Below are 13,338 nucleotides of genomic sequence, written 5' to 3' on the forward strand. Positions count from 1 at the left end.
TATGGTTAAGGGAGGATTTTGTACATTATAGGGAAAGCAGGCATAGAAATGAATGCTTTTCTAGGCTTTGTTCACCCTGCCTACCAAAAATGAATTTTATATATTAGTTGTAAAGCAGATGTTTTTGAGGCAATCTAATATTACAACTGAATTTCAGAAAAAAATCACCATATTCAGTTTTCCTATTAACTTGATTTATGAGTAAATAACCTTTGTTTCCCCATTTGGAAAGCTTCTATAAGTCTTAAAACTAATGTACATTGATACAGCCGTGGTATCCATCACAGATACAGAAATCAGGAATATGTTCTGATTTCCCATTTTCATTTTGAAAACTTTAAAAATTTTCTTTCCATGTAAATTCTTCCAATTGAGTAAATTAATTTCCTTCTAAAATAACTTTTAAACCTGTGGTATGATTTTTACCATGGCAAATAGTCTATACATAGCATAAATTAAAAATACAGGTTGCAGTTCTACCGATGACATAACTGTTGCCTGATTTGTTACAATTTCCCTGGAAAATCTTACATTTATAGTCTTGTAGTTCATCATATTATGTGATTCATTTGAATTGTGTGTGTAATCTTTTCTAATCTCCACACTGGGCTGTACTAAATTATGTATTTCAGTGTCCTATGCTTCACAGAGTGTTTTATTTGATGTTACCTGGTTGCATTTCCCAGAAGTTCCCCTTGGGCTTCCCCATTCCCAGGTCTGCCTCTCTGCCCATGCAGTTACTAGGGAACAACAGCCACAGCCAATGGTGCACATTTAACACTTGGCATTTTGTGCCTTTTAAAAAGTTTCATTTATGATGGAGGAAATTCTAATATACTTAGGAAGGGTTTTGCCATGAGTTTTGCTTAATTAGAAAAGAACCAAAAGTAAGGAAGAGAAGTAAAGGAAAGCTGTGGGACTGGCTTCTGCTTTTGTCTATTCCATACTACTGTGTTGCCTGCTGCAGGTTTTTTACATGTTCAATATCAAGAGTATTTTCTCATAGAAGATCAGTTTTCAATATGAAGCAGTTATGGAAAAATCAGTACTGACTTAAATACCCAGTCATACTCAGTGGTTTAGCCTCATTCATAAAATATATTTACTCCAGGTTTTCAATTCTTGTTTTAAAGAGAAACAGCCCTGTAAATGAAAAGCAGCTACACTACTGTCAGACTCCTGTGTCAGAGTATGAGGATGGAAGGAGAAAGCTCTGCATTTTTATTCTTACTGAACACCTTTTCTGAACCTGCAGTTTTCAAATTTGCAGGATTTTCTTTTGCTTATTTATAATACAAAAAAAATCTAAGAAATGTATTTTTTTTTAATATTGTCATGTTTACAGTACTAGTCCATGGAAAGATTTGCAGGCTTGCAATTGCCATTACAGAATCATATTTCTTTCTTTGTGGATGTTAGTTATGATTTATGTATGTGTAAGCAGTTGGGATGCTCAGGAATTCTTCTATGCTCCTTGGTTAGATTGAAGCAATTCCCAGTCCTGCTTAGCATTCCACTAGAGAGTATCTCACATTCACCCAAGGCTTGCCGTTGACTTGGGGAATCTGGGGGACTGAAATACAGTTTGTTTGATGAAGTGATGTTATTAAAGGAATCATTCCTGAAATGTGGGAGCTACTTCCCACAAGTGCAGGGGACTGCATGAAGGTGCCACAGTCTCCACAGCCTATTTTTTGTATGGTATTCTACTTTCCTTTGGCTTAGGAAAAAATTGTATTTATGGAATGGAATTGAGGAAATCCTGAAGTTTGGAAAGTAAGATAAAGCAGTTCAGAGACATCTGCTTTTGAAGTACAGGTGACAAAATACTTCTGAGACTTCAAAAGGGATCCAAATTTGGGTATCTTAGAAGCTACTGCTGAAAAATCTTTTCCTTGTTCTCAAAAGATGCAAGAAAGGAGAAGTTGTAACTCAGCGTTACCAAGGCTTTTACAAAACCTTGAAAATTATCTGCAGAGTTTCTATAAACAGCATAACAAATGAGTCAGAAATCATAGAATAGTTTTTCTTGGGAGGGACCTTTAAAGGTCACCTAGTGCAAACCCTCAGCCATGAGCAAGGACATCTTCACCCAAGGAGGCTGCTCAGGGCCCTTAAACCTGACCTTGGATGCTTCCAGGGACAGGGCATCCACAGTTTCTCTGGGCAACCCATTTAAGTGTCTCACCACCCTCACACTGAAGAGTTTCTTCCTAATATCTAATCCAAACCTGCACTCTTTCAGCTTGAAGCCATTTCCCCCTTGTCCTATCAATACAGGCCTTTGTGAAAAGCTGTCCCCATCTTTTTTTAAAGCCCCCTTCAATTACTGAAAGGCTCCAGTGAGGTGTCCATGGTGCCTTCTCTTCTCCAGGTTGAATACAACTCTCTCACCCTGTCTATAGCAGAGGTGCTCCAGCCCTCTGATTATCTCTGTGGCCTCCTTTGGACTTGTTCTAGCAGGTCTATGTCTTTCCTCTGCTGGGAACATCAGTTCTGGCACTGACTGGACTCTAGATTCTAGATGTAGGATTAAGATACCTTTAATTTGTAGCCACCCTTTAACATGTTGGTTCACTTGCTTTCTGCTTAGTCTTGGTGTTTTATAGGTTGATGCTATTGCCTTTATCTTGATACTGGTGCCTCTATTTTACACTGAAGTTGCTTTATTAATAATAGGTCAGATGAAGACTTTCCCATGCATGAGGTGCAAATTACAGACACGGGGCATTTCTTGCACCAGTGTTTCCCAGTTTCCCAGTTTTGAAAGCTCAGACAGTCTTTCTGGAAGAGGCAGTCAGTCATGCACTTTCCTCTAGCACTGTGTTTTAACTTCCCACAGTAAGAACTGAACTGTGAGCCCCAATTACTGACTGAGAACAGGGTTTGTGCATGTGCAAGACCTCTTTATTTTCCAGTGGCCATGGAGTATGAACCTTATTTCCAGCAGGAGCCAGACTTCTGAACAAAGTGCCTGATAAACTTTTTTTGGCTCCAAGTTCTTTTGAGCTACAGTTTGGTGGAAAGCATACACGCCTGCAGCAACAAAAAGCTGGATAGAATGAGAACTGTCAGAATTATTCCACCAACAATGTGTGATCATGGCAACAATCAAAATAACTCATGTTTACACAGTGCTGAAAGAACTTACTGTTTACTCTTCAAAAACATCTACATTGCCACAGACCATTCCTCCATCCTTGTGACTTAAGGGCATGTTTTTTGTCTCTGATTCTGCAGCAAGCCAGAAAGCCCTATGACGTTCGAGATGTCATTGAGCAATATTCTCAGGGCCACCTCAACCTGATGGTGAGAATCAAGGAGCTCCAGAGGAGGTATGTCAGTGAAGCCCAGGCTTGTACCCATAAACAGCACCAGAAGGATGTTTGTAAATGAGTCAGTGATTGGGGCCCATGAGTGAACAACTGCCCAGGGATTAAAGGTGCCATATTGTGCAAAATTAGGGAACAGAAAATGGCATTTGAGTAAAGTTTCCTTTTCACACAGGGAGGAAAAGGCAAAAAGCTTAAAAATCTGGTGATTGGGAGTTATATGTGTTACCTCAGTCCCTGCTAGTTGTGACTATGAACTGCAATCCCTACATGATAAGGGCTTTTCTACACCTGAGGAGTGCAATACTGTCACCTGCTCTGGTAGAATTGCACATAAAACCCAGCTAAAGGGATGACAGATGCAATAAGACAGCTGCAGAAGAACAAGGAAAAGGCAAATCAATGATGAGCACATGGAAAAGTAATGAGCATGGTAAAATTTTTCAGTGGTTAAAGAAGATGTAGAGCAATCTAAGTCAAATCCCATTTTGCTACTATATTTCATTTTAAGCTACTTTTAGCATAAAGCAACAGCTTCACTCACAGAACAAACCAGAATTATTTGAAATTCACTTTGCTTGTTTGTGAAGAGACCTCCCTGCTCCAGCTAGAGAGAGTGAAGGTGCTGGTTCAGACTGATAAAAAACAAAGAGGTTTCTTTTTGTTTTATAGGTTGGACCAGTCCATAGGAAAGCCATCTCTTTTTATTTCTGTCTCAGGTAAGTCAATACAGAGGATGTGTCTAAAATTAATCTGATCAACATGTAATTAATGGAAAATACTTGCTAAAACACTTTTCATTTTATTGCCAAATTTTTAAACCATGCCAACTGGTTGTGCTCTGAAGATTAGGCATTGGCAATAATATTTAGTCATCAACACTTTTAAATTAGGGTTGTTCTTATTTAGATTCTTAAAGCACCTACTTTCACAGAAGTCTTCAAAATGTTGGTTCTTGTCTTTCTGAGACTTACCATATATTCAGTAAATTGGTGTGCTAAGATTACAGAGTTCCTGTGAAATTTGTCATATTGACATAGATCTTTGGTAGCTTTGAAAAGACACTGGAAAAGGAGCACAAGGACTAAGTTTGTTTGTGACAAGTCTGGTTGAAAAGCCATAAACTCTCTGTTTATGTCATTTGAAAACTCATCTTTCTATATAGTTTATAGTGGGGAAAAAAAACCAAAAAATTTTATAGAATGTGTTACTCAAGTTGGCTGTAGAGTCCTTTGCATAGTGGCAGATTGTTTTTATGTGGCAATTAAAACATTAACTAAATTGGGAACATTTTTTTTTTTTTGCTCTCCGTGGTTAAAGCATAAAACTCAGATTAAAAATGCCTTAAACTCAGGGCTATTAAAAGCCCTGGCATGGGCCAAAGCTATAAAAAGAAACAGAAAACTACTTTTAAGGAATGGATCTATCAGCCTGGTAAGGGTGTTCAGTTACACGGTGTTGGTGGGCTAGTTAAACACACCCTGTTGTGGTTTGCTGCTATTTTGTTATACCACCATATATTAATTTGAAAATGTTTCTTGTTCCACAGAGAAAAGCAAAGATCGAGGAAATAACACGATTGGTGCCAGGCTGAACAGAGTGGAGGACAAGGTAAGCCTCAGTTGAACTGGCAGTGAATGAGGACATGGTTTGTGATTGAACAGTGCTTGTTTCATGGGATGTGAGGGAAAATTCAACTTAAAATAGAGTTGAATGCCTGGCTTTTCCAGGTGATGGAGTCTAAATTTTGTCACAGATTGTATTTTTGATTTTCATCATTTTAAAAGAATAAGAAAAAACCCAGAATTTGTTTTCAGTCTCATTTGGGACTCACTTGGATTTTTTTATGTTTAATTGCATATATTACATATGTCTCAATGCTTTACTTCCTTCCTCCACAATAGATAAAAGGCTCTGTTCCTTTAATAACTCAGTATATTATGATCCCTAAGATTTGCCTTTGATCTTTGCTCTGTTGTTTACATAAGTCCACCTACAATTCCTTAGAGAGGGAAATAGCAAACCTTGTTCCGTCCTGGTTTTCATTCCTTATGATAAGTGGAGTTTGTCCTTCCAAGTGACATGAATCCAAAAAAATCAGACTTGTTCTATAATCACAAATTAACAGTTAAGTGCTCTGTAAGCTTTTATTTCAATGCTGGCTGAAAATAGATTACAGGTAGAGGTTGTGTCATTGTTTAAAAAATACAGGTTTGCCTATACTGGTATTTAGGAAAGAAAGGAAGAGTTAAGAAGAATACTTTGAAGCTTTTACTGATCTCTTAGTGATTTGGTGAGAAAGTGAAAGCATTTCTTTACTTTAGAGTTATTTCACTCATGTGTCTGACCTGTTCATTAGTTATTATGACAGAAACTTTTTCTTGAGAAAAAGAACTTTGGGTGTTTCTTCCACTGCTAGAAATATGTGGTAACCTCATGAAGGTTTTGTTCTGAAGAAATATCGAGCAAATATTCTGCAAATTAAAAGAAGTGTGAGCAATACATCCCAAGGGCTACAAACCAGTACCCTGATCTGCAGTGATTCACTTGTGACATGCTTGTTTCTTACACATTTATCCTGAATTACTTTAATAAACTTGAATGATGGTACTCAGAACTGCACTTCACTCTCCTGGAAATAATGATGTTTTAAAGGAAACAAGTTTATTTTGGTACATGGGGTGGACACACAAGAAGAGAGAAGTAGAAGAGAGGAAGGTAGAGTGCATTTAGCACAGAAAAGAATCACTGCACAGTGCTCCCTCACATCTGTGGTTAATATGTGCTCTTACACATGGAAGCCCTTTCCAGAAAGTTTGGATTACATTTATTTATTTTCTCTCCATAATGTCAACTAAAAGTGTGGAACACTAAGAAATGTCTTGTGACTTGTGACAAAGAGCAATGACTTTTCAGTGTGGACAAATAATTCTCAAATGGCAGCTAAAGCAGCTTCTCAGTACTATTTGTAAAATCTCCAGTGAGTCTGGGAAAGGCTTGGTGTTATACTGGCTCAGAGATAAGCTGTTTGTGGGTTATTAATTACTCTTTTTTACATCCTTACAAATAAGTACACCGTGAATTTATAGTGACTGGGTTTTTATGTCTTGTAATGGGACTGTAAAACACTCCCTGTATAATTTTAGTATAGCTGGGTTAAATTTTAGCCTTGCTTTAAGTAACAGACCCTTCTTTCTTTGCAGTTGCATGAGGTCATCTGTGGTTTCAGAGTTGTTTGTTATCTGCCCTATACAGCTAGTCCTATCTGTAGGAATTTTATCTGAAAGTAGCTGAAAGGCTAAAAATAGAGATTTTCAGTTGGACTCAGCAAACAGTGGTTAACATAAAAACACACTGGCAATGCTAGAATCACATTTTTGCTGCAGCTGTAGATGGTGGCCAAAGCTAATTTTTTTTGGTTTTTGCTCTCAAAGACTGGCCTTCTCTTTCCCATAAAGTACATGATGCTTGTTATGCTTTCAACATACAATTAAATCCTTCCTCAGCTGGACACCATATTAAGGATATCAGGTGGTTTTTAAAGTGATAGAATATTTTAAACAGTTTTATCCTATTTGGTTTGTGAGTTGGTTTTCAGTCTTGGACTTCAGGAGGAGATATTCAGTGCTGCAGGCTAGTGTCAGCATCTAAACAGCTCTTGTCCATTTGAAAAATCTCCTGTAAGTCAGAGGAGGGCTCTCCAGCAGTACAGAGAGGATGGCACCTAAAAGGGACATTTTAAAATAAAAAGCTTAAACAGCAGTGTATTGACAGGAATTATGATTCTTTATGGCAAAACCTTGAATTTTCAAGTACTGACATCAGTAAAATGTTGTGTTTTCTTCTGTAAATTTAGGAGTATGCTCATTTAAGGGAGAGGGAGTGCTATAGTCTGTTCATCTTGTGCACCAAGAGAAACCTTGACCTAGTGATATATGCACTTTATGATCCTGAACCTAAGGATTGTTTCCTAACGTGCAAAAGCCAAAGGGATGAATCACACTTGCAAAAAGCTTCCTGCAGGTTCCTTCCCACGGAATGCTGTAATTTGGGCAAGACACTGAAAAGGTGGTTTTGTGAGTGTGACTAAAGACTGCACAGCCTGCTAGACCTTGGTGAAAAGAAATCCAACACGTAATCAGGGCATATTTTGACTTTGTCATTGTCGCTTACAAAGCTGAGGGTGGCAAATGCTGTGCTCTCCTAAAGGTGTCTTGGTGTTCTGGGTGCAGGGGGCTGCCCACAGCCTGACCAGCTGGAAGGTAAGAGCAGGAGTGCAGCAGCCAGGCAGGGCTGACACACCCTGCCAAGAGCCAGTGTCCAAGAGCGTGCGTGCAGATACCTCAGGGAATGTTATTGAGCAGGATTACGGCAGCAAATCAATTTATTTGCGGTGACCAGCCTTCCCTTTTCATCCTTGAAACATCTGTGAGTGACTATTCAGCCTACCCTCAAGGAACCTGGCCACAGCTGGCTTCCTACCAAGCTCAGAATGAAAAACAGTTTTTCCAGATGGGCCCAGCTGTGTGTGCACAGTGCCCTTCCTCCTCACCCAGCACTCCTCATCCTCACGCCGCAAGCGCTGCCTGCCAGGGGCTTAACGCTGGGTGTGCCCAGCAGCTCCAGCCAGGAGCAAGCCCACAGCACACTGGGGGAATTCTGTGTCCTGCAGCTCCTGTTTTCCTTTCACTGCACTAATTTTAGCTTGCCTATAAATGGCTGCAATGCTAGCTTTTTAATTTTCACATTAATCTATTCTTTTTCAGCCTTTTGCCAGCCATTAGTTTAGCTATAACAGGCACAGTTTGCACTTCTCAGGTAATCAGCCAGGCTTGCTGCTTTGGCTGCCCTAAGGAAATTCAGTTTTAAATATGGGCACTGCACAAAATCATCTAGAATATGCAGTGAAGGCTAAAAGTGGCCAGTCCCTGGACTCTCCCTGTTGCCCCTACAAACCAGACTGCCCCAGATGTCTGTAGGTCCTTCCTGTGGACTTCCCAGAGCAGCATAACACAACCCAGATTTGCAAAAAATAAGTTTAAAACCATTCTGAGTAGTAGACATGATGCTCTCTTTCTGTTAAGTTATTTTACAAATAGAATTTAATCTTCTGCAATGAAATGAGCACTTTAAAGTTTGCCCTTTAAGAATGTTTCTAGCAATCCAAAGCAGTTTTCTGGGCATCTCTTCTTATATACTCAGAATTGTTCCTGTGTCTGACAGTAAGTACAGTATTAATATCGGGATTGCCAAGGTCTTAATTAAAATCTTAGAATAGTCTTTTTCAGTTGCATGAAACATTAGGAGTTATCTTTTGCAAAATTTTGGATGGTAGAGATTTAAATGCAGATTTCTATTTGTACAGGAGATGTGTGCTAGTGAGACACGTGACACCTTTTAATGTGAATCAAACAAAATATTAATTCCAAGCTTATACACATTTTGCATGCTTCTAGCTGAGAAGGTGAACCCTTACATTCTAATCAGTACTAACCCAAAGAGCAGCACAGGCATCATTATTTTTCAGATTTACTTGGAAAGCAGATAGCACCACTTTTAAAATCAATTAATAAAGGTTTATCACATGAAAACATCTACCCTAAAATAGATGCTGCTGAGTTTGTTGAGTTGACTAGTGAAATCTGAACTGATCTTGGAAACCAAATCTGGGAGTCTGTGGACTTCTCTGTGGTCTTCTGAGTTTTACTTAGGCTGATTTAGTTTCCTGTCTTCCATCTGCCATGTCTGTGATTGCTAAACATATAGAGATCAGTAAAATTGTAAGGATATGATAAATATTTGATACATTTTTTTGCAGTGAGTGCTGACTATGCAACTTTTACAGAGAAATAAATGCAAAGGCTTGTTGGAGGTGGCTTTCCAAAAGTGATGAAGACTGTGTCGTACAACATTTATGTACATGGCTAGCTAAATGTACATCTTCTAGCTAAATCATTTTCTGTAGTTGTTTCACTGGAATATTGATTTTATCCATACGTCTGTTAGAAATGAGCTTGACTGGGACCATGTTGAAGACAGTTCCAAGGAACAGAATGACCATTGACAAGCCTAGGTCCAGTTTCTAACTTGGTTCTTGCTCTTTTCCACTCTTGCTTTCTAATCAACTAACAGTTCCCCATTGCAAAAGGTTCATATCTGATTTATCTGATTTATTTATCTTGTTGGTTTGCTTAAAAATGTGTGAACGTGACTTATACATTGCAGAGGAATCTTACTGTAGTATGAATAAATCTGCTATTTTAGTGTGTCATAAGGTAAATTGTAAAAATGCCATTTCTAATAATGACTTCTCCACCCATTCAATGCAGAAAAGGACATCTTAGGACCATTGAAGGTCTTTTCTTTGGCCTGGGGTACCAACATTTAGTTTTCCCTCATCACTGTAGGGAGAAGCATTAAGCTTTAATGAAGTTGTATGCCTTTGAGACAACTTCTTCTTTTGGATGTTGTGACATAGTTTTGCTCAGCACCATGGATATGTTACTGTTCTGACAGCATTTCTGTCATAAATGAGAATAGAGATCTATACTTATTTATGTCTTATTATTTAATATTCCTTAATTACCATCCAGTGAGAGCACATTAGATAGTTTAACCTTCTACTTAAAAAAGTGTTATCTTCATCTTCCTGAGGTCAAAAACACCAAGTTTCATGTTGACAACTTGTTCACCTAAAAGAACTCTTCATGTGTGGCCAGCTTTTCAATTCCATGTGAAACTGCTGCATTATCTAACATAGAATCAAACCTTGGTGGGATTTCCCTCTATTTTTGATGTCATTCTGTAGCCTGGGAACAGTTACCATGCTTCCTAGGGTAGAAGAGCAATAAGTGCAAACTTCAAAAAAGACTTGACTGATGTTGCCCGTGTTGCACATTTTGGCTTTTTAAAAAATTGGATAGAAATGGATTAATTAAATTTAATAGAATAGATATTGATGGTAAAAGTCTGACAAACAACCCAACTTTCTGACCAGTGCTGGTTAAAACCATCACGTGGAGAGATGGCTTCAGAAAGTGTCTGGCTTGGAAATATTCAGCACTTTGCAGGCTGAACATGCACTAGGCATTTCAGGTGTTAAATACTGGCAGCTTCTGCAGTAGGTGTGTGAGGATTTGCCTTCCCAATACTGAGAAACAGAACTAAAAGCTGTGGGTTTGGCTGGACATTTTAAGAGACGTGAAATCAATGAAAATCAAAACAAGCACCACCAAGCAGTTACTCATCTTGTATGTAGTTCTTGCAATATTGCAGAAGTAATAACCTGGGGGATGTGGAGGAATATTGAGGCATATGGAAGATTAAGTATCCCTATTAATTTTATCCTTAGTCCTTTTCCAGATGCTGAAGTACAAGCATACGGAAGCAATTTCTGTGCTGAACTTTGTGATGGAGGATACCCATTTTCTATAAATTGGACTAAAACTGAGCACATCCTTCAACAGTCCAGGTCATTAGGCAGCCTTAAAGATTTAATAGCTTTTCTCTTACCAGTCTGATAATATTTCAGTAGATAAACAATGAAAAACTAGAGATTCCTGTGTCCAGTGTCCTATACTTCCCATCCTGCCAGCTACAGTAAAAAAAATTATCAGGCATACACGGTAAAAATGAAAACAAAAAATAATTGCTTGTTGGATTCACTGCTGCCAGAAGCTTCAGTAGCTAGAATAGAAACAAACTGAGAGAGAGATTAGGCAAAGCCATGGAGAAAGACTCACTTGAGGATTATTAAACAGGATGTCTGTATGTAAACTCCAGTGTAGCAAGTACTTTAAACAGTAGTCAGGGATGAGTTGGTCACAAAAAAAGAAGAAAGGAAAACCATGATTTTATGCATATGTACTTTCTTACACCTTTTTTTTTTTTTTTTTTTTTTAATTAAATACTCTGCTACAAGCCTTGCACTAGAAATAAGACTGGGGCAGAGAAATTTGTTCAAGATACCCTTTTTATCCTAAGCTTTATACACAGCTGCTTGCTGCTGGATTTGGTCACCCACACAGCCTCATGGAACATTGCTGTGCTGTGCCTTGGATCTGGTCTGTTTACAAAGGCTGTGTAAGCAGCACCCTGTACCTGGCTAGAGAGCATCCATGGGAGGGTTGGCAGAGCCATACCTTAAAGACCTCAAGGTCCTTGGAGTGGCCTTCACTTGCATCCATTTGTTAGCAGCATTTTTATCTCTTTGAAAATCATTAGATCCTATTGCTGCACAAATGAAAACGAGTGAATTTTTGCATAAATTTTGAAATTGTTTAATATAAACTATGTTAAGTGCTATCTATAACCCATAGGAGAGTTTCTAGGTGTAGTAACTTAGGTATAGTTACCTGGCCTGCAGAACAGTGTTATAAGGACTTGTGTTTTGTGGTCTGTTTCTAAAGTGTCAGCTCTTGGATCAAAGTGAATGTGATTATATTTTTTTAAAAGTATATATCTAGTATTGAGCATAAATAGCTCAATAGTGTACACCTCATCAGCACTGAAAATGAAGGTAAGTGATACAGAATATGATCTTTATTCTCAAGAAGACTGGCAGAAGGTAGTTCAAGGCAGCACACAAAGGCTATGCTACTCAAAAGTGATGACTAATTAAGCTGTGGTGACTCATTTGCATGAGTTGTCTGTGATACTCCTCTACAGATTTTATGAAGAGTAAAAAGGCAAAAAAATAATACTCCTAAAAGAGAATAATTCCTGTTTAAGGGAGTTTTGATAGATTTTACTGCAAGTTTCTAGTGTTTGTAGATGCAGACAGCAGTTGGGAAGCATAATGCTGAGGACAGAGTGTAAACCTTTGCAAATACAAAGTGTTACAGATATATATACACATAAATATACATATATCTATGATTCTTAGCACTGGCAGTGGCTGTGTGCTTGTGATCCACACAGCTGTCTGCTTGCTTATTAAGAGTAGAAATCCCACAGGACTTTTAGCTAACATGCAATATAACCTATAAAATCTAGGAATTTGGGGAGGGGGGAAATTGGAGGAATTAAAAAATGGCTTTCCAGTTAATAATCTTTTAACAATCTTCAGATTAGTTGCTGGTTTGGGAATCTGCTGGTGATGTTTATATTTGAATAGGTATGCAAGTGGATGTAAGGTCTGCAAATGGGGATGACTCAATCTTTTATCAAACCACATAAAGCCTGTTTTGTCTGGCATTCAAAGATAAACCCAAGCAAGATTTGAAACATAGCCTCCATCATTCTTGTGCAGAGAGTGTTTACATTTGATGTGGAATGGAAATGCATGGTGCATATGCTGAGAGAGAATGTGGAACAGTTGTATGGACTAAATACCCTGTAGAGCTGATCAGAGAAAAAGGACTTAAGGGAACAACACGTGTGCACAGCATGCTACACAGACAACTTTTATTTGTCTTTCTCTTAGGTTAAAAGAAAAGAAATGGCCATAAGACCATCTCTTTCTGGGGTGAGGGGGGTGAGGAGTGTGTTGCAGATGAGCAACCAAAACACAGTCCAACATAAATGGCAAATTTTGGATTTGATACACTAGGATGAACCTTTGCTGAAATTAGAAGCATCAAAGTTGAAATTGTTCCTTGTCAAAGATCTGTTTTTAGAGTCTTCTTGCTGGAATTAAAATACTTTATTTTCATTTGCAGTTGAGTATCAGGAAGGGAAAGTGGATGGAGCTGAAAGGGTTCTATTCAGGCTGCAGTCTTTTCAGGGTTGGAATCTATTCAGCTCCTGGAAAAGATTCAGAGAAGAGGGAGGAATACTCCCTTTCTTACACAGTGTCCATACCTTCTGACACCCTATCTGCTCCTCCTGTTCCCCCCACCCCTCCCTACCCTCAGCTAAAAATTGCAAACCAAAATTGGTCCAGAAAGAGAAATAGGAGAAGAAGCCTTTGCTGTCTGACTCCTACTGAGGGCTAGGGCAGTCAGAGGGAAGATAAGAAGAAAAATAGGCAGTCACTGAAAGCTGAATATGAGCACATGGTTCAAAA

The 13,338-nt window shown here is 38.5% G+C and overlaps 1 protein-coding gene across 5 annotated transcripts in view; it reads left to right on the plus strand.

Moving 5' to 3' along the window:
- The window catches only part of KCNQ1 (potassium voltage-gated channel subfamily Q member 1), a 314,921-nt gene that overhangs the window by 212,604 nt on the left and 88,979 nt on the right, over positions 1 to 13,338 (plus strand). For all 5 annotated transcript variants that reach the window (XM_079308420.1, XM_079308422.1, XM_079308423.1 and 2 more), the window contains 3 exons: positions 3,241 to 3,335; positions 4,005 to 4,051; positions 4,882 to 4,943. In XM_079308420.1, coding sequence (XP_079164546.1) covers positions 3,241 to 3,335; positions 4,005 to 4,051; positions 4,882 to 4,943 — 204 coding nt within the window. The remainder of the gene's footprint in view (positions 1 to 3,240; positions 3,336 to 4,004; positions 4,052 to 4,881; positions 4,944 to 13,338) is intronic.

This window comes from Erithacus rubecula, assembly GCF_903797595.1.
Source record: "Erithacus rubecula genome assembly, chromosome: 6".
NCBI lineage: Eukaryota > Metazoa > Chordata > Aves > Passeriformes > Muscicapidae > Erithacus > Erithacus rubecula.